Source organism: Chrysemys picta, chromosome 4 (assembly GCF_011386835.1).
Source record: "Chrysemys picta bellii isolate R12L10 chromosome 4, ASM1138683v2, whole genome shotgun sequence".
In the NCBI taxonomy this organism is placed as follows: domain Eukaryota; kingdom Metazoa; phylum Chordata; order Testudines; family Emydidae; genus Chrysemys; species Chrysemys picta.
Window position 1 is genome coordinate 9957894 of NC_088794.1, and position 26183 is coordinate 9984076.

Consider the following 26183-nt stretch of genomic DNA (forward strand, 5'->3'; position numbering starts at 1 on the left):
CACCCAGTTCCCAATGGGATCCAAACCCGAAAGGAATCCGTTTTACTCTGTATAAAGCTTGTCCACTCCTGATCGCCAGGAAACCCTGGTGTCATGTTCCCGTACCAGCTATGGACTGGCCACAGAGCTTGCATAGACACACCCAATGTGTTCATCATTAGACCCTCTCCTGCTCTGCCAGGTCTGGCTGAGATTCCTTTAAATAAGGTAGGTTTCAGAGGGGTAGCCGTGTTAGTCTGTATCGGCAAAAACAATGAGGAGACCTTGTGGCACCTTAGAGACTAATAAATGTATTTGGGCATAAGCTTTCGTGGGCTAGAACCCGATTCATCAGATGCATGGAGTGGAAAATACAGGAGCAGGTATAAATACACAGCACATGAAAAGATGGGAGTTGCCGTACCAGTGGGAGGTCGGTCTAACGAGACAATTCAATTAACAGTAGGATACCAAGGGAGGAAAAATCATTTTTGTAGTGGTAATGAGAATGGCCCATTTTAAACAGTTGACAAGAGGATGTGAGTAACAGTGGGGGGAAATTATTATGGAGGAAATTAGGTTTTGTAATGACCCAACCACTCCCAGTCTTTATTCAGGCCTAATTTGATGGTGTCCAGTTTGCAAATTAATTCCAGTTCTGCAGTTTCACGTTGGAGTCTGTTTTTGAAGTTTTTTTTGTTGAAGAATTGTCCCTTTTAGGTCTGTTATTGAGTGACCAGGGAGGTTGAAGTGCTCTCCTACTGGTTTTTAAATGTTACCATTCCTGATATCAGATTTGTGTCCATTTATTCTTTTGCGTAGAGACTGTCTGGTTTGGCCAATGTACATGGCAGAGGGGCATTGCTGGCACATGATGGCATATATCACATTGGTAGATATGCAGGTGAACGAGCCCCTGATGGTGTGGCTGATGTGGTTAGGTCCTATGATGGTGTCCCTTGAATAGCTATGCGGCCAGAGTTGGCACCGGGGTTTTTTGCAGGGTTTGGTTCCTGGGTTGGTGTTTTTGTTGTGTGGTGTGTAGTTGGTGGTGAGTATTTGCTTCAGGTTGGGGAGCTGTCTGTAAGCGATGACACAGGAGTGATACGTAACTTGTTTGTATTGGTGTATAAAGATGTATCTCAGAGGGAGTGTCTTTATCTGGCCTAGGAGATAGTGGAAAGTCCCGCCACTAACTGAGCTGGTCCATTGTCCCAGGCATACATGTGCTAGCATAACTGTAGACATCGATTTGGGGAGCTAAGACCATGTTATGATGTTGCACCCCATAATGCTTTATAGAAATTTGCTTATGAGTGTACATATGACATAACTGGAATACGTTTTATGCCAGATATGCCATGTAACATATCTTTGCAAAGGTTATGATCTACTAAATATATTCATCCTGTTTGTATGACACGTATCATTTTTACATCTGAAGTTATGAGCGTTGGCTCTATGCTTGTATTTAAAGTGTTTGCTGTAGGAACAGGGCTGGCTTTAGGAAGTGTGGGGCCCGACTCGAACGGTTTCGACAGGGCCATGACAGGGATGACTAAAAAAAAAACACGTAAAAAAACCACGTAAAGAAAACATGTGGGGCTTGTACTCACCGGGCCGCGCTCCTAGTCTTTGGCGGTGGGTCCTTCACTTGCTCTGGGTCTTCGGCGGCACTGAAGGACCTGCCGCCAAAGTGCCACCAAAGACCCGAAGCGCCGCCGGGTGAGTAAAAATTTAAAAGGCGCATCTAGCCAGGGAAGGGATTCTCTGCCACTTGCACCTCACTCTGGGTGGCCCTGCCACTGGGCTCAGGACCCTCTTAGGCGCGGGGCCCGATTTGGGGGAATTGGTGGAATTGGCCTAAAGCCGGCCCTGTGTAGGAAGCACATAAGGCAGATTTGGTCAACATAGTGTGAAGGGGCTATTCAAGTAACTGGGAGTACTTAACTAACAATGGACTTTGAGAGACGCTAATCCCCATCTGATCTTTCCTAGGAATGTTCAAACTAACATGTAAACAATGGCATCGGCCTGCAAAAAGCGGAATCATTCATAGACAGGTGATTTGCCCAGGTGGCTAGAGACCCCATTTTGTAGCTGTGATGTGGCACAAGAGAAAGACTCTATAAGGCCCTGGATGCCCCTCCATTTTGTCTTCAGCTGGCCTCTCCTCCCCAAAGAGATGCCTGAAGGAAACTGGAAAAAATGACAGTAACTATGGGGGTGTGAGTGATTGTTGGACCCAGACTAGGAAGGAGTCTAGTTATAATTATAATTAAATAATTATAATCCCATCCTCCAAAGCACTTGCAACTTCTCCCAGCTTGGTATTGTCAGCAAACTTTATAAGCGTATTCTCTATACCGTTATCTAAATCATTGACGATACTGAACAGAACCGGACCCAGAACAGATCCCTGCGGGACCCCACTTGTTATGCCCTTCCAGCATGACTGTGAACCACTGATAATTACTCTCTGGGAACAGTTTTCCAACCAGTTATGCACCTACCTCATAGTAGCCCCATCTAAGTTGTATTTGCCTAGTTTATCGATAAGAATATCATGCGAGACCATATCAAATGCCTTACTAAAGTCTAGGTATACCACATCCACCGCTTCTCTCTTATCCACAAGGCTTGTTATCCTATCAAAGAAAGCGATCAGATTGGTTTGACATGATTTGTTCTTTACAAATCCATGCTGGTTATTCCCTATCACCTGACCACCTTCCAAGTGTTTGCAGATGATTTCCTTAATTACTTGCTCCATTATCTTCCCTGGCACAGAAGTTAAACTAACTGGTCTGTAGTTTCCTGGCTTGTTTTTATTTCCCTTTTTATAGATGGGCACTATATTTGCCCTTTTCCAGTCTTCTGGAATCTCTCCATTCTCCCATGATTTTCCAAAGATAATAGCTAGAGGCTCAGATACCTCCTCTATTAGCTCCTTGAGTATTCTAGGATGCATTTCATCAGGCCCTGCTGACTTGCAGGCATCTAACTTTTCTAAGTGATTTTTAACTTGTTCTTTTTTTATTTTATCTTCTAAACCTACCCCCTTCCCATTAGCATTCACTATGTTAGGCATTCTTTCAGACTTCTCCATGAAGACCGAAACAAAGAAGTCATTAAACATCTCTGCCATTTCCAAGTTTCCTGTTACTGTTTCTCCCTCCTCACTGAGCAGTGGGCCTACCCTGTCCTTGGTCTTCCTCTTGCTTCTAATGTATTGATAAAAAGTCTTCTTGTTTTCCTTTATTCCTGTAGCTAGTTTGAGCTCATTTTGTGCCTTTGCCTTTCTAATCTTGCCCCTGGATTCCTGTGTTGTTTGCCTATATTCATCCTTTGTAATCTGTCCTAGTTTCCATTTTTTATATGACTCCTTTTTATTTTTTAGATCATGCAAGATCTCGTGGTTAAGCCAAGGTGGTCTTTTGCCACATTTTCTATCTTTCCTACCCAGCGGAATAGCTTGCTTTTGGGCCCTTAATAGTGTCCCTTTGAAAAACTGCCAACTCTCCTCAGTTGTTTTTCCCCTCAGTCTTGATTCCCATGAGACCTTACCTATCAGCTCTCTGAGCTTACCAAAATCCGCCTTCCTGAAATCCATTGTCTCTATTTTGCTGTACTCCCTTCCACCCTTCCTTAGAATTGTGAACTCTATGATTTCATGATCACTTTCACCCAAGCTACCTTCTACTTTCAAATTCTCAACGAGTTCCTCCCTATTGTTAAAATCAAGTCTAGAACAGCTTCCCCCATAGTAACTTTTTCAACCTTCTGAAATAAAAAGTTGTCTGCAATGCAGTCCAAGAACTTATTGGATAGTCTGTGCCCCGCTGTGTTATTTTCCCAACATGTATCTGGATAGTTGAAGTCCCCCATCACCACCAAATCTTAGGCTTTGGATGATTTTGTTAGTTGTTTAAAAAAAGCCTCATCCACCTCTTCCACCTGGTTAGGTGGCCTGTAGTGGACTCCTAGCATGACATCACCCTTGTTTTTTACCCCTTTTAGCCTAACCCAGAGACTCTCAACACTTCCGTCTCCTATGTCCACCTCCACCTCAGTCCAAGTGTGTACATTTTTAATATATAAGGCAACACCTCCTCCCTTTTTCCCCTGTCTATCTCTTCCCGAGCAAGCTGTACCCATCCACACCAACATTCCAATCATGTGTATTATCCTACCAAGTTTCGGTGATGCCAAAAATGTCATAGTTGTATTTATTTATTAGCACTTCCAGTTCTTCCTGCTTAGACCCTACAATAACTCACCAGTACCCATAGTTCTTGCGTTTGTATATAGGCATCTAAAATACTGATTTGATTTTGCCTTCCAGTTTTGCCCTGACCCTCCTTTCTCTCTGCCATTATAGCCCACGCTCCCTCCTATTTCCGACCCATCTCCCAGGTCTCCATGTTCCCCACTTAACAAACTGGCTTTCTGTGGTCTCTTCAACTTTCCCCAAAACACACCGGATTCAGGGCCATGAGACAGTTCTAATTTGTCTAGGTCCCTCTGTATCCGATCCCTACCCTCTAGTGTATCTACCACGCCTCCTAGTTTAGTGTCATCTGCAAACTTGCTGAGAGTGCAGTCCACATCATCCTCCAGATCATTAATGAAGATATTGAACAAAACCGTCCTCAGGACCAACTCCTGGGACACACTGCTTGATACCGGCTGCCAACTAGACATGGCGCCATTGATCAATCCCCATTGAACCTGATGATCTAGCCAGCTTTCTATCCACCTTATTGTCCATTCATCCAGCCTATACTTCTTTAACTTGCTGGCAAGAATACTGTGAGAGACCGTCCACTGCTTTCCCCTCATCCGCAGAGCCAGTGACTAACGAGGATAGCCATGACCCCCTACACCTTCCTTTAGCAAAGAGCGTCGGCTAATCTCAGAGAGAAAGCGCCGCTTACTCTGTTGCATCCAGTGAGATGGTCAGACTGTCAGTGGCTCACACGGAGGGGAAAAGGGGAGGGAAGATGGGTGCACACACTCCTAGACCCAGGTAGCCTCCTCGCCGGACGATGCCAGGCCGAGTCAACCTACATGGGTCGGATCTTCTAAAAGATCCTCTAGTTACCGGGCTTGCGTTAGAGTAGTTCTGGTCACGAGCCAAAAGACTTCGCAGAGTACTCTGGGCGTTTTCCGGTAACACTCAATTCACACTGTGTACACACACACACATACACACACAGACCACACACACACTAAGGCCTTATACCAGGTACTACTCCTGAGTACCTCCAGGTACTATTCTCAAGTACTTTGATGCATCACTTGAGGCGGTAAAAAACCCTTCTTGAGGCGGTAACAACCCCTCAACACAGGTGCAAACTCTATGCACTTAGCATATGCTTACAGGGGGCGGCAAACAATTCCCCTATTACGCCGCTCAGCATCTGACCTTGCTGCACAGTCAATAAGTTCGGATGGCGTGAGCCCAACAGGGGCAGACGGCCCCACGGACAGTCCTCCTCCGACACCCCAATAGAGATTTCAAAAGGTCTCTTACCTCTATTGTGGCGCCATGGGGTTCGAAGGGGAACGATCCGTAGCAGCTGCCGTTGCCTCAGTGGGCGTTGCCATCCCGGACGAGCCCCCAAATTGTCGGAGAAAAACTGCGTTCTTACTATTTTGTTAGGTACAGCAAGTCAGATGTTTTATTAACTCTCACATGTGCAGAGGGAGAGCTGAACAGGTCTCTCCTCGGTTACTAATTACAGCAAGCATTTATACTTTTCATTACAAAAATAATGAGGGACAGCAGCATTTTTGTTTATACATAGGCCATCTTGATATCTTATTTTTTTAGTTGTTTTGACTTTTGCCAACATATAATTATTTTTTATTTTTTATTTACACAAGGTTTTTTACACTTTATTTATGCTGAGGTCATCATGACTTTTTACACAGTTTTTTTTTACCTGCCTTACACAATTTTTGCTTCTACAAATTTCGCGTTAACAGGGTTACAGTTAGCCTGACTCTTGCTAACAAACGTCATGCCTTGCAGTTTTTTTTTGTCAGGTTTTTTTTTGCTTCTACAGGATCATTTTCCAGGATAGGTTGTAGAACGTGGATAATGCGCTGGAGAGGTTTTAGCTGGGGGCTGTATGTGATGGCCAGTGGTGTTCTGTTATTGTCCTTGTTGGGCCTGTCCTTTAGTAGGTGATTTCTGGGTACCCGTCTTGCTCTGTCAATCTGTTTCCTCACTTCCCCAGGTGGGTATTGTAGTTTTACGAATGCTTGATAAAGATCTTGTAGGTGTTTGTCTCTGTCTGAGGGGTTGGAGCAAATTCGGTTGTATCTTAGGGCTTGGCTGTAGACAATGGATCGTATGATGTGTCTTGGATGGAAGCTGGAGGCATGTAGGTACGTATAGCGGTCAGTAGGTTTCCGGTATAGGGTGGTGTTTATGTGACCATCACTTATTTGTACTGTAGTGTCCAGGAAGTGGATCTCTTGTGTGGACTGGTCCAGGCTGAGGTTGATGGTGGGGTGGAAATTGTTGAAGTTCAGGTGGAATTCTTCAAGGGCCTCCTTTCCGTGGGTCCATATGATGAAGATGTCATCAATGTAGCGCAAGTAGAGGAGGGGCACTAGGGGACGAGAGCTGAGGAAGCGTTGTTCTAAGTCAGCCATAAAAATGTTGGCATACTGTGGGGCCATGCGGGTACCCATAGCAGTGCCACTGACTTGAAGGTATAAGTTGTCCCCAAATCTGAAGTGGTTGTGGGTGAGGACAAAGTCACAAAGCTCAGCCACCAGGCGTGCTGTGGCCTCATCAGGGTTACTGTTCCTGACAGCTTGTAGTCCATCCTCATGTGGGATATTGATGTAAAGTGCTTCTACATCCATGGTGGCCAGGATGGTGTTTTCAGGAAGAACATCAATGCATTGTAGTTTCCTCAGGAAGTCGGTGGTGTCTCGAAGATAGCTGGGAGTGCTGGTAGCGTAGGGTCTGAGGAGAGAGTCCAAATAGCCAGACAATCCTGCTGTAAGAGTACCAATGCCTGAGATGATGGGGCGTCCAGGGTTTCCAGGTTTATGGATCTTGGGTAGCAGATAGAATATTCCTGGTCGGGGTTCTGGGGTTGTGACTACATCCACCCTGATTGAATTGGCCCTGTCAACACTGGTTCTCCACTTGCGAAGTAACTCCCTTCTCTCCATGTGTCAGTATATAATGCCTGCATCTGTAACTTTCACTCTATGCATCCAAAGAAGTGAGGTTTTTACTCACGAAAGCTTATGCCCAAATAAATCTGTTAGTCTTTAAGGTGCCACCAGACTCCTTGTTGTTTTTGTAGATACAGACTAACACGGCTACCCCCCGATACTCTTTGTCGCAGGGACCAATCCCCTGGTTTTGTTGGTTTTTTTCCCCCCACTGGCTGATCTGACCCAAAGTGGCTCTATTGACCATGGCACTGTCTTCCAGGAGGCTGGGGCTTTCAAATGTGATGAGAAGGCCCAAGCTGAATCCTGGTATGTTATAGGAAATGCATTTCCTGCTGTGGGGCGCTCACACTCAGGGTCATTGGGGCCCCATTGTGCTGGGTGCGGCGTGGACACACAGTGACCAAGACCAGGCCGGCATAGCAGGGGGCTGCAGGTCGGGATTGAGGGGCACTGGTGGAGAAGGGGGGTCAGGCAGCCCCTGCTCTCACTCTGCCCCTGGCCCTGGTGCATTCTGGGTGCATTTGTATTTCCCCGGAGGCCCCTCGACCTCTGCCCAGAGCAAAATTGCCAATCAGGTGCAGGGATGTCACTGCCTCTGGGCTCCAGGACTGGCAGACTCTGTTAATGGTTCATTCACTGCGGGATAAGAGGCTGGAGCAGCCCCTGAGGGAGAGACAGACAGGGACCTCGCAGCTCCACAGACACCCAGGAACCGCTCCTTCCCCTGGCACGGAGTCACCCCAGGTGAGTGGGAGCCCCAGCCCTGTACGGACAGCAGTGGCATCACATGGCCTTACAGCAGCCTTCTTCTTGTGGGGTATCTGGTGAGCACAGGGGCTGTGCGCAGACTGGTGAGTTATTGTAGGGTCTCTGGTGAGCACGGGGGCCATGCACAGACTGGTGAGCTATTGTAGGGTCTCTGGTGAGCACAGGGGCTGCACACAGACTGGTGAGTTATTGTAGGGTCTCTGGTGTGTACAGGGGCCGCACACAGACTGGTGAGTTATTGTAGAGTCTCTGGTGAGCACGGAGGCCATCCACAGACTGGTGAGTTATTGTAGGATCTCTGGTGAGCACGGGGGTCATGCACAGACTGGTGAGTTATTTTAGGGTCTCTGGGGAGCACAGGGGCTGGGCACAGACTGGTGAGTTATTGTAGGGTCTAGGGTGAACACGGGGGCCATGCACAGAAGACTGGTGAATTATTGTGGGGTCTCTGATGAGCGCGGGGGCAGCACACAGACTGGTTAGTTACTGTAAGATCTCTGGTGAACACACGGGGGGCTGCGCACAGACGGGTGAGCTATGGTGGGCTCTACACATAGTGTTTGCTATTTTGGCAGGGCTGGGAGCTGGCAGCTTGTCTCTGGGGTTGGGAGACAGTCACAGGGAACTGATGGGTCTCCTGTCCCCGCAGGTGTCCCTCGCAGTGTCCCGCTGGAAGCTGTGAAGGCCCATCCCGGCCAGCGATGCTGATCCTGAGCTGTTCCTCCAAGCTGCGGCTGCTGGAGGGGATGCTACGGCGGGGCCTGCCTGACACGCTGCCGGTGACCAGGACTCGCCCGCCCCCGCAGGGCCGAACCCTCCCACCTTCGGGCTGGGCAGAGAGCAGGGCAAAGTCCCTCATAGACACCTGGGTGATGGGGCACATATTGGGCTGAGGTGCAATCCCCTGGCTTTGGTGTAAATGGAGGGCTGGCTCCTCCACCTGGTCAGGGGGTAGCAGTTTGGGGGCAGACCCTTTCTCCAGGTTGGGGGGCAGCAGATCAGGGGCTAGGCAGGCTCTCCTAGATCCACAGGGGATGTGCCGTACCCCAGCTTGTCACCAGGCCCCTGGGGGTAATCCCTGTAGTGGGCTAGGGCCCGAGGTTCCACACAGCTCCACAGGGGCAAGCCTGTGACCTCCACCACTGGGCCTTTGACACCAGCCCTCCCATCTCTCTCCGTGGCTCCCTGCAGCGAATGCAGCCGAGCCAGACGCCTGCGGGAGGCTTGGACCGGGCCCTGCGGTGTGTGTTGGCAGAGACCCCGGCAGCCTTTGCAAAACACAGTAGCGGTTCATTAGTCACCTGGCTATAGACTCCTCAGGTTAGCACAGGGAATCAAAGGTTAAGCCACAGCCCAGCCTGGCCAAGCCTGGGCAATGAGCCAGCCAAGACGTCATGGGCCCCATGGCTGGCTCTGGCTCTGTCCCTTTGTTCTTAGGCCAAGGTGATAGCTGCTGAGACCCCCCCAAAAGCCGGCACTTGGCCCCGTATCCTGACCCTTCGCGGCCGCTGTTCTTCAGCTGGGGGCCTCTCTGCTGCAGAGCCATGAGGGGGAATCTCGCTCGCTCGGTGTGAACGTCCACCCCAGCCTTTGGGGTTTCCATGGTCTCTCCAGATCCTCCTTGCGTGTGTGTAGACTTTATTCCCTTGGTTAATGAGGCTGGTCTCCAGCCGGGCTGTTACATGAGTCACAACCCGTCCCTTCCCTTCACACGCTGCGCAGAGCAGTACAGGACGCAGAGGGAAACTGAGACACACATTTGAATCAGAAAGATACTACAGAAAGCTTCTACTTCATCACACAGGCCCCCTGCCCTGGGTTAGGGGTAGCGGGAGGGCAGGCCCTTCCCCGAGGTTAGAGGTAGCGGTGGAGGAGCCCTCCCCTGGGCCTTCTCCTCACTCACCCCCCTGCCTCCCAAAGTCCAAATCCAGCACCAATGCCTACTGCTCACCCAGCGTAACCGCCAGGACCTGCCCATCCAATCAGAGCACAAGCGGGCTCTGTGCCAGCCAATCTCAATATGGTCAGGGTTTGCGTAAGCCAATGAACATGTGGGCGGCTCCATGGCAGCCAATCACAGTGTGGGACAGCTGGGTGCTAGCCAATCATGGCTCTGAACACCCCCACCCGCCTGGCTCTGAATTTCCTCCTGGTCCTCACCATGGGTGGCCCTGACCACACCCAGCTAAACCATTGACAAAATGGGCCTTTTATATATTTGTATGAATCCTATGTGTGCCTCAGTTTCCCCTGGCTACCCGGTGCGGGAAGCAGACCGTGAGAGGGAACCAGCTGGCTGTGAGAAGCAGCAAAAAGTTGAAGAAATGCAGCAAAGGGTAAGTGGGCAAAGGTCCCAGGGATGCTGGATTGCGCAGTGCGCTGGATACTAAATTGTCCGTTTAAGGAGGAGGAGGGGCTGCAGACACCAACCTCAATGCGTTAATACTGGGGACTGGGAACTGTTCCAAAAGGCTCCACTGCTTATGTTTGACCTGACACCTGAGGCTTATATGAAAGGGTTTTGGGGTGTGCAAAAGACCCAGGGTGGGACCTAAATGGAAGCCAGCTGCCGACTGGGAGAAGCCCTCCCGACGGCTCGGATCCCAGTGCAGACACAGGTCTCGGGGCGGGGGGCTGGTAGTCATGGTTCTCCTGGACATCGGCTCTGACCTCCTGCTGAGACTTTCTGTATCACCTTAAGACAAAATCCAGTCCCTGATCCTGCCCCAGCCAAGGGTTTGAACCCCAGGAGCCAGAGGTTCAGACTGGAGGTGTCAGTGAAAAGGCAAATAGCTCGGCCGGCAGGGAGCAGGGTTTTCCCCCCTTGCCCGTAACACTAAGGAAAGGCTGTTGAGCTCAGGACACCTGTCTGTCTGGAAGTTGACCCCTGTATTTGAGTGGGGCAGGGGAACCGCCCCCCCCCCCAATCTCCACACGGGACATGTGAGTCACACGGGCTCCGGCAGAACTTCCCTCAGGCTGTGACCAAGAGAGCCAGCTGGCAGCCTGCTCTCCCTGGGGAAACAGAGTCAGAGCTGAACCTGGTGGGAGCTGAGCCCCCAGCTGGGCATGGGCAGACACGGGCAGGGCATGGCCAAGGTTAAGACCCAGAATCGCCATCAGGGGGGTCCTGGCCTGGGGTGAGGGCAAGAGGTTAACCCCAGGAGGGGAAATGGATTCCTGGCATACACACAGCCCTGGGGTTGGAACACAACCAGCGTCGGGGAGCCCCCTGCATCACCAGACCCTGGGACACCAGCGCCCCAGAGACACGGCTGGGCTAAGACCAGCCTCGCAGGGGGACACACCCACACTGATCCCCCAATGCTCATGGGGTCACTCCCTACCCCAGCCTAGGGGTCAGGACACCCCAGGGTGCAGCCAAGATGGCCAACACATGGAGGAAGGGCGGGGCCACAACCCTTCTCACTCCCTGGCAGATGGGGGGGGTGCAGTGGCTGGATCCCATCCCAGTTTCAAACCCAAAGGTTTGCGGGGGGCAAAAGGGTGCTGAGGCTGCATGAAAACTCCCCACTGCCCCCTGCTAGTGTCAGCGAACAGACCTGCCCTAAGCGTGGATGTGAGACTGCTCTGAGCTGGGTATTGGAAAGGGTGAGTTTGATTCGAGCCAGCTGTCAGCATGCTGACCGTGCCTGGTAGGACAGGGATGCGGAAGATGCTGTGGCTTCTATGGATAGCATTTGGGGGTTCAAACTTCACCAGGACGGTCACTGGTTAAAGTGACCCTGCCCAGTGAAGAGATGAAATAAAGTAGGATTTTTCTGTAATATTTTTACAACACTATACGAGCCTCAGTTTCCCCCATGTGTTGCATGACTATCCAGTTGCAGGGGTAAGGGGGAGGATTAAGTTTACGCTCAGGGCAGGGTAAGAGACATGGGGTGGGTGTCACCTCCCTGTGAGGGTGGAATAAAGGCTCCTTAAGTAACTTGTTGAACTCAACCCAGATCCCCAAGGGGGCCAGAGAGACAAGGCAAGCGCTGCTGACTCCTGGATTTCTCCACCTCTCAGCCGGGAGGCTGAGCAGAGACCCCAGCTCGAGAGCACAGGACTGGGAGGTGGGGGGTGCTGGACAAAGATGGAGGCTCTCACCTGGAGCTGGCCAAGGAGGTCAGACGGAGACAGAGACAGCCTGGAAAGCGTCTTTCACTCCAGCTTGGCTGGGCCCTGGCTGACCGCAATGGACACTGCTTTACCCCCAGTTCTCTCTGCTGACCTAAGGCCGCTCCGTGACTCATAATCCAGCCTGGCTTGACAATGCTGCCGGGTGTCACTGCAAACACAGGCTGGGGTGTCGGAGCCCCCCAAGAGCGTCCAGGTCTCTCCAGGGGTCTGGCTCAGTGGGAGGCACGAGGCAGAGCTCGCGGGGTGGAGCAGGAGGGCTTCAGCCCAGAGGCTCCATCTCAGAGGCGGTGGCCTGCCCTGCAGGAAGAGTGGGGCCCTTGGGGGGTGGCACTTTGAGGGCTGCTCCAAGGGGCAGAGTAAAAGCTGGGGCCCAGCACCAATCCTGGGGATCCGGGACATCCCCGGACTCTGACCCCTGTGTCTTGGCAGGTCTACGGCGCTGTGATGCATGTGAACCGCGGGAACCCGGCTGGCCAGGAGGTGCTGGTGGATTCATGGCCAGAGTTCAAAACGGTCCTGACCCGGCCACGCAGAGAAGTGCGGCCTTTGCTGGGTCCCTCCCATCTGCCCCACTCCCCTCCCCGACCGGACGCCATCACTGTCCCTCTCCCATCCCCGCGATGCCATCATTGTCCCGCTCCCCTCCCCGACTTCCTTGCCCCTTTCCCTGCTTGGTGTCATCTCTACCCCTCCCCCTCCTGTCTGCACCACGTCCCCACAGCCTGACTCCCCCTCCTGCTGCCCAGACCCCCCGTCCCATTCTGCCCTCAGCCCCCTGGGTCTGTTCACGGGGCCCTTCCCCCCTCCTCAATCTCTTACTTGGGGCTCGCTGTGCCCCGCTCCTCCGATGCCGTTGCTGAGGGTCATGGGGGGAGGGGGCAGAGGCTGTGCTCATCCCCAGGCAGTGTCCCCCCTGCAGGTGGCGTGGGACCCAAGCGATTATTTCACCAACTTGTACACGGCCTTCTACCGGGACGAGGGCACCTGCCGGGTCCTGCTGGAGAACAGCCGCGCCGTGGACTGGGGCCAGGCCTTCCAGATACAGGGTGAGCCCCTCCAGCCCCGCTCTGTCCAGCACCTTACATATGGGGGGTGGAACCACTCTCCACCCCCCCACAGGCCAATAGCCCCAAGGATCCTGCCTGGGCCCCTTCTCCATCCAGACCCGGGATCCTGAATGAACCAAGCTTGAGAACCCCCAGTTGGGTCATGCCGGCCCACAGGGCTCTTGGCCCCTCCCTGCTCCTCTCCCCCACCGGGCTGGGCCCCCCACGTCCATGGGCACCTTTCAGGGGCCCCTGCTGACCGTGCACGGCTGTCCCTGCAGGGCTGCAGGACGGGGTATACGAGACCATCAGGGACATCGCCAGGGCCAGGGAGCTTCAGATGGAGACGTATCTGCACCGGACGCTGCTGCACCCAGACCCACCTGCCATGCCCCAGTACCGGTAGGTGCCCCCCAGGTATGGGGTGTGTGTGAGAGAGAATGGGGCAATGTACACAACCAGCCTGTGCTAGATGGAGGGGAGAGCGGGGCTGGGGGAAGGGAAGGACCAGGCCAGAGGCCTCCATTGCGCCCTAGATCTGGTGGCAATGAGTTCCCCAAGCTAACGGTGCTGGCATAGTGAGGGCATCACCACGGCTCCACACACAGCCCCAGGCCTTGGGCACATGCTGCCAAGGATTTCCCATCCTGCTCCGGGGCAGGGCTGAGTTAGCCCTAGAGTTTCGCCCGGGGGCAGGCTCAGCCCAGCCTGGCCAAGAAACCTCTTTGGCCCCAGGATGGGGAGAGCAGGGGGAGGGGCAGCCTGTAACCCTTCAGTATCCTGGGACGGGCAGCCAGGGGTCCTTGACCCCAGAGCCGTCCCCTCGGAGGGGAGGGGGGCTCCAAGCACAGAGCCGCCTGGTCCCTCCTTTCCTGTCAGCGGGTAGGTCTCCGGGCAGGGGGTTCGCTGCCCACTGAGCCCTGGTTCTTTCATCTCAGGGAGCTGAGCTTAGCCAAGGCCCATCGCAGCGATGACTCTGCTGGGGCTGGACTGGGCCTTGTCAGACAGTCCCTGTGCTGAGTCCCTCCTACCAGGGGACACCTTCCCCCCATGTGCCGGGACCTGACTTGATCCCCTCCCCACAGGGCTCCCCCTTCTCCCCCAGGCCAGGTCTATCGCCCCTCAGCCTCACCCCCCTTCTCCCTGTGCCAGGTCAGTCTCCCTCCAGCCTCTCTCCCCTCCCTGGGGGACACTGGGGGGAGCGTTATGGGGCTATAGCCACCCCAGAATTTGCCATAGCCTCCCCTCCCAGTGCAATGGCCAAACGTTACGCAGCAGTAAGGGTGGCAATGCCATACTGTGACAATGCGGTTCTGGCGGAACCCACCTGAGAGTGCCAACTCAGGACAAATTGCTCAAATAGGGCAGTTACAGCCCAAGGCTGGGGTTTTTTCCACCTCTAAGGCAAACCAAACCAGCCAGACTAGGAGAACTTCCGTCTCATCCCTTGACTAACCGCAAGTCTCACAAGCAATCTCCTTAGACACTCCAGTTTCCCAATATTACCACCAGTGCCACTCGTTATGGGGACAAATGGTTATGAAAACCAATACCCCAGTAAAAGAAAAAAGGTTCTCCTGATCCCAAAGGACCAAGCCCCAGACCCAGGTCAATATACAAATCGGATCTTCCCCACAAATCACGCTGTTGCCAATCCTTCAGAATCTAAAATCTAAAGGTTTATTCATAAAAGGAAAAAGATAGAGATGAGAGTTAGGATTGGTTAAATGGAATCAATTACATACAGTAATGGCACAGTTCTTGGTTCAGGCTTGCAGCAGCGATGGAATAAACTGCAGGTTCAAATCAAGTCTCTGGAATACATCCCCCGCTGGGATGGGTCCTCAGTCCTTTGTTCAAAGCTTCAGCTTGTAGCAAAGTTCCTCCAGAGGTAAGAAGCAGGATTGAAGACAAGATGGAGATCAGGCATCAGCCTTATATAGTCTTTTCCAGGTGTAAGAACACCTCTTTGTTCTTAAATTACAGCAACATGGAGTCTGGAGTCACATGGGCCAGTCCCTGCATACTTTGCTGAGGTACAAGGCGTATCTGCCTTCTCTCAATGGGTCCATTGTATAGCTGATGGTCCTTAATGGGCCATCAAGCAGGCTAGGCAGAGCTAATCTCAGCTTGTCTGGGATGTCACCCAGAAGCATAGCATAAGTTTGCCATACAGACAGTATAGAGCCAATATTCATAACTTCGACTACAAAACAGATACATACATATAGACAGCATAATCATAACCAGTAAACCATAACCTTGTCCTAGACACCCCATTTGACCCCCTTTACACCAGATTTGGGTGCCACTACAGGACTTTGGTTGCAACAATGATCTATATGGTCCCAGTTTATGTCAATAACGTCACAATACCACGCCACCCGTCGGTCTCGGCTGCTGCTGGCGGCGGCACTGCCTTCAGAGCTGGGTGGCACACCCCTCCCCCACAGGATACATTCCATCCCCCCCACACCCCAGTTTGAGATTCGGCAACCAGCCCCCCGCCCCTTAATTTTCTGTCCAGCGCATCTCAGCATCTCAACCAGGAAGAGGATCGCGCTGCGGAGCCTTCTCCTCTCCTATGCCATGTCATACCAGCTCAATTCCTGCTCCCCGGGCTCACTCCCTTGTACCAGATCGACACCCCCAGCCCCGGGCTCACTGCACCCCGTACCCCAAGCTGGGTCAACATCCCCGTATGCTCACACCTCCCATGTTTGGTTGCTCCCCGCTCCCCTCCCCTAGACTTACCCCTTCCCCTATGGTTCTATTCCCCGCCCCCCCCGCACTGACCGTCTCCCCTTGCCAGGTCAATCCCCTCTGTGCTCACCCCACCCCGTCCTGTGTCTCTCTCCCCCCTGCCCTGTCTTGCAGGCCTGACAAGGGGCTCAGGCTGGCCCCCGTGTCCCCCGCCCACGCCACGCTGCTCAACGACACCTGGAAGTTTCGGGGGAACAGCTGGAGCCTGCGGTACCTGTGCCTCCTGATCCGCCACTTCCCCAACGCCTGCCTGCTGGGCCCTGAGGGGACCCCCATCTCCTGGTGCCTCACTGACCAGCTGGCTGCCTTGACGCACGGTTACACCCTCCCGGAGCATCGCGGCCAGCACTCCCTGAGGTCTGTGGTGGGGATGCTGGCAGCACAGTTGCATGCCCGCGGATTCCCTGTTTACACCCGAGTGCTGCCCCACAACGAGCCTTCGCTGCACTCCCTGCAACGCCTCGGCTTCCGCATCCTGCCTGGGGTGTTCTACCGGCTGATAGTGAGGCCTGGGTTCACCCAGTCCAGGCCAGCCAGTGCCCTGGACTCGGGCCAGGACCCTGTGCCCAGCTCTGGGGAACGGCGAGGCACCCAATAGCACATAGCACGCGGGTAGAGCAGAGGAGGAGAAGGGGACACGGCGTAGGGCCCTGCACCCAGCTATGGGGGACAGCCACGCTCCAGCAGTACATAGCCCTGGGGGAGGGGAGGAGATGGGGACACAGCCCAGCCATGACCAGGGACCTGCCACGCCCGAGAAGGAAGAAGGATACACATTGACCAGCCACCAAGGGAGCTCAGCTGTTAGCCCTTGGGAAGCCGGGGTCTGGTGGAGGAGACTAGCTCATGCTCCATTATCCCCTGGAGCAGGACAGAGGCTCAGTAGGGGGCGCTCTCGCCAGCAGTCAGGGCTCAGCAGGGGGCGCTCCCCACTCACAGTCCTGCCCCTGTGCCCTGTGCTTTGGGCTCAGCAGTGGGCGCTCTCCCGCTCCCTTCCCCAGGCAGTTTGTTGCTCGGCTGGGGCTGTGGTGGGGGGTCCCCTTTCCAGGAGCTGTGCCTGGTCTTGCCAGAGCTTTGGTGCAAGCTCCTTTGGGCTCCGACCACAGGTCCCAGCTGTGGCCCACCCCTTCCCTCCCCTGTGGTGATAGGGGGCAGGTGCTGGCCTTGCACGGTTGCTCCAGGGCCAGCAGCCAGCTAGAAAGCCAGGCCAGGGCTTGTGTTGATGATGGTGCACTACACGCGGGAGGGGAGCGGCCATAGAACCCCACCGTAGAGCCCTGCTGGGCCCGAACACAGGGCGGAGCATCCGCTCTTCTCCCTTCCCCCCAGAATGGACGTCCTGGGCAGGCAACTTGGGCCTGACTTGCCCCCTGCCAGCCCCAGTGCACAGGCTGCTCCTCCCCGTGTAGCTGGGCCCAGGTGCAGACCCAGTGAGCCATTGGGTTGTGGGAGAAGACGCCACACACACAGCAGACATGGCAGGTTCTCCTCCCCCTTGCTGGTAGGTCAGTAGCAGTGTGGAGAGGGGGTGGGGCACTCCGGCTCCTTGCAGGCCACAGGGACACGCATACCCTTCCTCTCAGGGGGTGGGGCAAAGAGTGAATTTTCTGTAATAGTTTTGATGCCTGTGTGCCTCAGTTTCCCACTGTACTATTCATGTCTGCCCAGTGGGTGCCAAAGAGTTAAAAAGCCTCTCCTGGGGCAGAGCAGGACCAGGAGGGGGAGTGTCACATGGCTGGGGGCAGGAACTGGGCGTTCAGGATCAAAACCAGCCCAGATCAACGGAGGCTCCACAAAGAAGAGGAGTCGGCGTTCGGTGGGACTCAGGAGCTCCCGGCTAGGACTGAAAGAGATGGAGACGGGATCCATGTTTGGCTCTTCAGCAGCTTGGCTGGGTGGGGCCCTGGCCTGTGTCTTCACCTTCGCTTCTCTCTGCTGCCCAGGGACCTCCCATGCCGGGTTCCAGGGGCCCAATAAACCGTGTGCTGTGTGGAAAAGGCTTTGGGATGTCACTGCAAACACTGGCTGGGGACACTGGTCCCCAAAGCGCAGCCAGGTCTCTCCAGGGGTCTGTCTCAGTGGGATGTGCCGGGCAGAGCTCGTGGGGTGAAGCAGGGGGGCTGGAGCCGTGTGCTCGGCCCTGGAGGAAGAGAGTCTGGCACGTCACAGGGTTCCTCCAAGGAGTGGTTTAAAAGCTGGGGCGTAGCACTGAGTCTGGGGAGCCACGACAGGGAGCAGCGCTGTGGGTCCCAGCCGGGGGCACCCGGCCAGTGTGGGGTGTCTCCTTCACAGCCTGAACCGACAGCAGAGAAGGGCGGGCACATCTGCAGGCAGACCCGGGGTAGAGCCAGCCCTGCCCCCAGCCAGGGCACAGTCCCACCAGGGCACAGTGCCCTCCCCACTGGCCAGGGGGCTGGGCCCCCACCCCCAGCCAGCCACTGCCTTGCCTCATGACTTCGACCCTCAGACTTGCACACAGTCTCCATTTCCCAAGATTGAATCATTATTTAAAAAACTGTATAGAAATAACCACTCTCCCATCATTCAGTGCATCTGGCCGGGCCCCGGGCCCCTCGCCCAGCTCCGGCCTCAGCGGAGCCGCTTCTCCTCCCACACGTGCAGCACCTTTCCCCGCAGGCACCTTCTGGAAAAACAGGCTGTTCCCTCGGTTCATGTTCCCCTGCATGGAGAGGAGAGGAGAGGGCTGTCAGGGTGGCCTGCGCTGCCCTGCCCCGGGCAGCTTCCCTCTGCCTGTCACCCAGGCCCCAGTCTGCCTGGCCCTTCCCCACCACCAGCCCTCCTAGCCACACAGCAGGGCCAGCGCTTCCCAGCCCTTTTATAACCCCCACCCTGAAATGAGTGCCAGGCACGGCTGCCCCACACACGGCGTCGCTGCGCTATGGGACTGGGGCGAGGCCGGGACGTACCTCCTTGAGCAGCTGGCTCCAGCAGTCTAACCAGGAGGAGTAGTTGGGTGCATAGGGGGGGAGGCCACCAGCCAGCCTGCAAGAGAGGAGAGGGGGGAGGAAGTAGCAGTGAGCCGTGTCCCATGTGCCCCAGACACCCCCACCCCCCTCGCATGGGGACTGGGCCACAAGCCCACCGTGCTCCGGCACAGACACAGCCCTGCTCCGAGCCTGCAAACACAGCTCAAGCTGCTCCCCACCACGGCCTCTGCAGCAGCCAGTCGCCCGGGGGGCAGCAGCTGGGTCACCCCCTGCCGGCCACCGCAGCCTGTTCCCAGAACCTCCCTGGCCTCCCCAGCGCCACTTCCTGTCTGAGCCCTTCTGGGCTACGTGGCTTTAACGGGGCCTGAGCCAGGCAGCTCCGTCAGGTCCCAGGATCCCCAGCTGCCCCCTGTCCATTCCCCCCTGGCCAGAGCTTCCTGCCCCTGCCCCCAACACTATAGCGGGGCAGACGGGCACCAGGGGAGCAGCCTTTCTCCTGGGCACAGAGCTGACGCTCCCTAGTGAGATGGCCACGGGCAATACTCCCGAGGGGGTGGGGAGGGCTGATTCAGGAGGGCAGAACTCCCCCCCCACCCCACCAAGTCCCAGCTGTACTGCAGGCGGGCAGGGACCGGCTGTCACACCCGAACAGACCCGGGTCTATTCTGGGAGGCTGCAACCTGTGATTTCGCTCCTGCCAAGCGTGACATGGGAGGGGAGGCGCTGCAGGGCCAGGGAGCGCAAGAGGCTGCCAAGTGTCTGGGGAAGAGGGGAGCCACAGGAGCCTGCGCGAGGGGCAGGGGGCGAGCTGCGAGCACAGCCAGGACTCGCTCCACGTCAGGATGGGAGGGGGGACAGACGGGGCCGGAGCCCAGGATCGCGGCTCTGCCAGCTGCAGCAGGGAGGGGATGATCTGTCCCCCCATCCCACCCTGCCGCCCAGTCGCTAGCCCTAGAGGGGTTTCACCGGGGGTGACTGCGGGTGGAGGGTGATTTGTTCCCAGCGCCAGCCCCAGCAGGGCTGCAGCTACCCTGGGGGACGGTGCCTCTCCCTGGCGCGGCTCCTTTCCCTTCCCAGACCCGTGTATGCGCCGATTCCCCGGTCTGACCGTGGCCCCATGGGGGCTTTTGCCACTTTCACTCACCGCTCCGGCTCAGCTTCCCTGTGTACACGAGCCCTGGGGGACGGGCTCTAGCCCAAAGCAGGTTCAGCACCCCTCAACTCTGGCTAGCCGTGCTCTCCCTCAAACGGTCCAGTCCCTCTTTGAACCCCCCTCAGCTCCCTCCTCTGGCAGTGAGTTCCACAGGCCCCTCACACATTGGCGGAAACTGACTCACATCAATGGAGGAACTGAGAGGACAATGAGAACCCCAAGGACTGACCAATCAAGATGTAGCGGAAGCACCAGCAGGCTGACCATGTGAACCCAGCATGTGTTTGCTGGGGGAGGACAACGGACCGAGAGGAGTCAAGAGGGGTGATAAGACCGTGGCTCATGGAGACACAGCAGCTCTGCCCTGGGACTGACAGATGGAGACAGCAGCTTGGCTGGGTGGACTGAATGCTGGCCGAGCCCCTGTCTCTCTGCACTGACGTAAGGATGCTCACCTCCTGCAGCCAGGTGACTCATCCTTGTTTTGCACAGGCTGCCCACTGTCGCTGCAGAACCTCACAGGGAGCATCACGGCCTGAAGGGGCCCAGTACAAGTCTCCTGCAGGACTCTGGCTTTGGCTGGATTTGATGCAGGGAGACAGGGATCCCTGGTGCCGAAGGCCCAGTTTCAGAGTTGCCGAGGCCAGAGGCCTGCCCCTGTGGAACTGTGTGGGTCCCTGTGGCTCAGCACACACACTAAAGAGGTTGCTCCCAGGGGACTGGTTACAGGCTGGAGCATAGACCAGACCCTGTAGGTACGTGACAAAGAGTGCCCTTGCCAGAGTGTGGCTACAGATGTGGTGGGGTATCTCCATCAAGAGACCCTGAATCACAGTGCAGGAGGAGGTGGGGCTCTGACAGAGACCCGAACAGCTTGGATTTAGCAAAGAGATACTGGCACATCGCCTTAGGATAGTGATAAACGGGAAAAAATCTGCCTTCCTAACTGATTTGGGACTTTCTGAGCTTAAAGTGTTACCATTTGGGTTAATGAGTGCAGGATCCACCTTTCAAAGGCTTGTGAATCAAGTGGCTGGGTGACAGGACTTTGCTCGTGCCTACATGGAGGATATTGCAGTCTTCAGCAATTCCTTGCCAGAGCATAAGGATCACCTGGGAATGGTGCTGAAGAGACTCAAAGGCGCAGGTCTAAGTGTAAAGGTGTCAAAGTGCAGGATGGGGCATTGAAGATGTAAAACAAATTCTGTCAGGAAAGGCGAAGCCGGACTCTGGCCAGCTGTTTCAATTGTGGACTGACGCATCCAACACAGACTTGGGAGCGCTGCTGATGCCAGCAGGGGAGGGCACCGAGCAGCATCCCATCCCTTTCTGAGCAGAAAACGGACTCCAAGTGAATGGAATGATGCCGTTATAGAACATGAATGCTCGGCAACTGTGGGTTGTCCGACAGATAAGATCCTACCTGTTCAACCGGAGGCGCTGGGTACTGACTGACTGCCCCCCTTCAGCGTGGCTACACAGAACCAAAGGCACCAACTCTTGGTTGGCAAGCTGGAGTACAGCCCTCCAAAGGCATGAGATGGAGACTCAACATGTCATGGGGGCAGATGCGCTATCCAGGCAAGAGGGCCCAGAGGAGATGCATTCGGAAGAGCCAGTGGCTAGGCCTAGGGCGTCAATGCCAGGAGGCGACGGGACACAGATGTGCCCAAACATGCCCAGGCAGGTATGTTACATGTCGAACAACCATTTTCTCACTATTACACTGATGGGGTCTTGTGTGACAGTGACATTCCTCAGGGTACAATCTGGACTGATGGACAGCTGTGTCCCCTCAGCTCTCCAATCTAGGGAGCCTTTTACCCTGCTTCGCTGTGAAAGCAACCACTCCTGGTCTGTTCACACAGGCCTCTAGCATGCAAAATCACTCCCAGATGAATATGAGTGCTTCTAATCAGCCACTCCTGAATTATGTTGCAGAGTGACACTAGCAAACTCCCAGTCCTAGACTTGTCTCCAGAAATATGCGTCTTGTACTGCCCAGCTCTCTCCTTCTGGACAATACAAAGTCATAGAAAGTCCATCATTTCATTAATAGAAAATGATATGCACAAATCTTGATATCTCAAGTGGAGGGTCCCAAACACTTCAATCCAAACACACTGGCGTAGATAAAACAACAAAACAAGTTTATTAACTACAGAGAGAGAGAGAGATTTTAAGTGATTACAAGTAATGAGGCATAAAAGTCAGAATCGGTTACAAAGAAATAAAGGTTAAAATGCAGACTAATACCTAACTTTACAAGCTAAGTGAACTTAAAGCTGTTGCGGAGTGTGGGGGAGTCAGGGCCCTGCACCCCTCTTCCCGAGATTCACTGCGACTCTCAACCAGCCAGTAAAGCAGAAGGTTTATTTAAGGACAGGAACACAGTCTCAAGCAGAGCGTGTAGGTACGACCAGACCCCCTCAATTAGGTCCCTCTGGGAGGTTCAGGGAGCTTAGACCCCAGCTTGGGGTTCCCTGCGTTGCACCACCCAGCCCAAACCGAAACTAAACTCAAAACTCCTCCTGCTGCTCCTCTCCTTTGTTCAGTCTCCCGGGCAGAAGGTGTTAATTCTCCCCACCCCCGTTCCTGGCTCAGGTTACAGCTCAGGTAGCTTCCTTCAAGGGAAGTCCCCCCTCCTCACTGCAATCCCCCTGCAACATTCCCAGGTCAAATCTGCCCTGCTCCCTGCTCCGTCACAAAAGCAAATGGATTTCTCTCGCCGTGTATTCACAACTGTCTGGCTGGATTCTTTCAGCCAGGACGACTCCCCCAGTTCAGTGATGCTTCCTTTGTCTTTCAAACGTTGTTGATGCCATGACGAGAGATGAGGAGAGAGAGAGGTGATTTGGGGCCTCTGTTCCTCATTTTTGTACCTTTAGCTCCTCTTTGAGAATCACCTCCAGCTGGGGTTCAGGCACCAGCGAGTCTGTTTGCCAAGATGTAAATTTCTCACCCACATCCTTCTTCCTGTCAAAGAATGTCCGCTTAACTTAGTGATATAGTCCAGTTGATTTTGTTGACACCTGACTGACATGTCAATTTCCCTGTTTATCTCTGAAGAACTGATTTGGGCTGCTTCCCCAGATTTGAAATATGCCTTAGTAACATTGTAACTGAGCCTTCTGTGGGTCACAACTGAGACACCAAATTCAGGACTAACTGCTAAGAAATAGGGCAGATACGCCCCAAAGCTGTCGGCTATTCTCTCATGAGATATACCAAACCAGCAACAAAAGTCAATTTCTGTTTCCCCACACTGGCTAACAAGAAGTCAGAATAGCAGTTTCCTTAAGCATTCCAGTCCTTGTATCGCCGCCAAGAACACTAGACTTATAGATGAGTGATTCTTTAAACCCAATTTAATCAAATAACAAGTTCTTCCGATCCAAAGGACCATGCCCAGGTCAATATACAACTCAGATCTTACTCAAAAATCACACTGTTGCCAGTCCTTTAGTATCTGAAATCTAAAGGTATATTCAAAGAAAGAAAGAAAGAAAGAAAGAAAGAAAGAAAGAAAGAAAGAAAGAAAGAAAGAAAGAAAATGGTGAGAGTTAAAATTGGTTCAAGGAATCAAATAAGTACAATAACTGCAAAGTTCTTGGTTCAGGCTTGTAGCAGTGATGGAATAAACTGCTGGCTTGATAAGTCTCTGGTTACTTCCAAATCATTTGGAAGGACCTCAGTCCCTTGGTTAGATGCTCCCATTAGTACAAGTCCTTAGTCGAGAGGTTTGAGCTGGAAAGAGGCAAAATGGAGGTGTTTCCAGGGCCTTTTATAGCTTCTGCCATGTGAGGGAAACCCATTGTTTCAAACAAAGCCCTCAGCACAGCTAGTAGAAAATTAAAAGATGGGGTATGGAATGATATGGGCAAGTCACATGTCCAGGCAGAATGTTGATTAGGCACAGCAGGAAATCATTACCTATACCCAGACAGCACATTTGCAGGACAGTCCATTCAGTGTACATGGTCTCCCATGGTCAACTGTCGGTTAAGTGTTACTTGATGAGCCACTTAATATGGGTCATTACACATATTGAATCTATTTCCCCATGTTAAGTATCCTCACACCGTCTTGTCAACTGTCTAAAAAGGACCATCTTGTTTATAACTACAAAAGGTTTTTTTTCTCCTGCTGATAATAGCTCATCTTAATTAATTAGCCTCTTACAGTTGGTATGTCTACTTCCACTTTTTCATGTTCTCTGTATCTATATATATCTTCTTACTATATGTTCCATTCTGTGCATCTGATGAAGCGGGCTGTAGCCCACGAAAGCTTATGCTCAAATAAATTTGTTAGGTTCTAAGATGCCACAAGGACTCTTGTTCTTTTTGTGGATACAGACTAACACGGCTGCTACTCTGAAACCTTAATTTGAATAGTCCCTCCAAGATGTGCAGACTAAATACCTTGTGGGTGTTACCCCAGGAGCAAACAGTTGAAATCCAGGTATAGAGCCAATACTCATAACTTCAAATACAAAAATGATAGGTGCATACAGATAGCATAATCATATTCAGCAAATCATAACCTTTTCATAGACATCTTACATGCCACATTTTGTACAAGAGTTTTTGCAAATATATAACAGTGGTTGCAACAATGATCTATATGGTTATATTTTAATCAGATAACATCACAAACATCATACAGCACAATCTTATAACGTTACCTATAATGTTGCCACACATATTTTACCCTGACAATAATTATCAGCAAATTATGAGTTTTCCTGTGATACCTCACAAGGCATACTGTGTACAAAATTTATCCTAGTCTTGTAAAAGTGGTGAACATTGGGGTACAGTGTGTCACAATGGTCTACCAAGAGCTAAGAACTAGCTGTCGAGCTAGCTGACCATCATGGCTATTGCAAGATGTTTGTACGGGCAACAGTTTACAAGCTATGTAGAATATTGGGTTGCACAACTGTTGAAGGGAGATGTGTCACTTGAGGCGAGGTGGGTCTCAGAGCTAACTCAATCAATACTGAAAATACGGAACATCCCTGGAGGCAGCACTTTGTTTACTTTCTGGGCCAAGTGGAGACCGGTGATCAGCGCAGGGAGCAGATTCCAGAAAGACAGGGATGGGAACCGCCCCTCTCGCAACTTGCCCCTTTTTACGAGGAGTTTGACCAGGTGCTGGGTGCTGCGCTGCACCCCCAGCACTTCACAACACAACAGCTGTGCCAGCCTGGACAGCGACCTTCTCACCCCTGAACCCAGCACAGTGCCAGCGGGGAGCCAGCAAGTGCTGGATGAGGCGGCACATCCTGGTTCCCTACTCGGAGGGGCTTTCTGATGCCCCCCCCAGAGGGGCTGCCCACCGCGGAACCAGCATCAGAAACACAAGAGGCAGAGGTCGCCCCTGAGCCTGGTCAGTTTCTGGCGGCACATCTGTTATTAATCTAGGAGTGGGAGGGATTTCCAATTTATTACCCAAAGCAGAATGTATTGCAAGCCGCAGGCAGCCGCATGTAGCCAGTAATGGCAGGTTGCTGGCACCACGTGAAATTCAAAATGGAAATTGGGAGCGCAAACAACACTGAAACAAGCATTGAACATTAAACTTGGACTAGAAACTCGCACATTCTTACAGAACTGTGCCTAGGGTTGCCAGTTTGGGTTGGACGTATACCTGGAAGTTTCATCACATGACATAAAAGATTAATCTTTAATTCCTGGAGGGTTGGCAATCCTAGATGAACTGTGATGGGTCCGGTCACAGAGACCCCCTTGGGAACTGCCACTTGATGTGCTGAGACTACCTCTGAGCCCGTTTTCCCTGCCAGCTTGGGACTCCAGCCCCCTGTCTTGTTGAGCCAGACACGCCAGTCTGCTCCAACACAAACCCAGGGTCTGAACCACATGCCCCTAAGCTGCAGATTTAACTGAAAACAGCTTAAGAAGTGTTCCTGTCTCTAGCACCCAGACACCCAGTTCCCAATGGGATCCAAACCCGAAAGGAATCCGTTTTACTCTGTATAAAGCTTGTCCACTCCTGATCGGCAGGAAACCCTGGTGTCATGTTCCCGTACCCGCTATGGACTGGCCACAGAGCTTGCATAGACACACCCAATGTGTTCATCATTAGACCCTCTCCTGCTCTGCCAGGTCTGGCTGAGATTCCTTTAAATAAGGTAGGTTTCAGAGGGGT

At 53.3% G+C, this 26183-nt stretch overlaps 2 protein-coding genes across 7 annotated transcripts in view; one reads left to right on the plus strand and one right to left on the minus strand.

The window, feature by feature from the left end:
• The first annotated feature begins 7727 nt into the window (after window positions 1-7727).
• Window positions 7728-17905, plus strand: LOC135983345 (glycine N-acyltransferase-like protein 3). 5 transcript variants are annotated; one of them, XM_065594512.1, is made up of 6 exons: window positions 7792-7929; window positions 8603-8732; window positions 12529-12636; window positions 13019-13145; window positions 13427-13547; window positions 16023-17905. In XM_065594512.1, the coding sequence occupies exons 2-6, from the start codon at window positions 8655-8657 to the stop codon at window positions 16504-16506; spliced, it is 918 nt and encodes a 305-aa protein (XP_065450584.1). In that variant the 5' UTR covers window positions 7792-7929; window positions 8603-8654; the 3' UTR covers window positions 16507-17905. The 5 variants fall into 5 exon arrangements, with proteins under 5 accessions (XP_065450583.1, XP_065450584.1, XP_065450586.1 ...); XM_065594511.1 differs by lacking the exon at window positions 8603-8732 and having other exon boundaries at window positions 7728-7929; XM_065594514.1 differs by lacking the exons at window positions 7792-7929; window positions 8603-8732 and adding an exon at window positions 8744-8935 and having other exon boundaries at window positions 13005-13145.
• MTCH2 (mitochondrial carrier 2) overlaps window positions 16628-26183 on the minus strand; it is a 212069-nt gene continuing 202513 nt past the window's right edge. The window contains exons 12-13 of one of the 2 annotated variants that reach the window (XM_065594494.1): window positions 18836-18911; window positions 16628-18588 (exon numbers count right to left, since the gene is read on the minus strand). In XM_065594494.1, coding sequence (XP_065450566.1) covers window positions 18412-18588; window positions 18836-18911 — 253 coding nt within the window. In that variant the 3' untranslated portion in view covers window positions 16628-18411. The remainder of the gene's footprint in view (window positions 18589-18835; window positions 18912-26183) is intronic. The other variant, XM_065594493.1, reaches the window with a different exon arrangement.

Bases quoted from the DNA above. Each gene is read 5' to 3' on its own strand.
- LOC135983345 (XM_065594510.1), top strand. From the start codon at position 10,155: ATGGGCCTTTTATATATTTGTATGAATCCTATGTGTGCCTCAGTTTCC. The intron at 12,637-13,018 runs GTGCGGCCTTTG...TCCCCCCTGCAG, and splicing joins TGACCCGGCCACGCAGAGAA to GTGGCGTGGGACCCAAGCGA. The intron at 13,548-16,022 runs GTAGGTGCCCCC...CCTGTCTTGCAG, and splicing joins CCTGCCATGCCCCAGTACCG to GCCTGACAAGGGGCTCAGGC.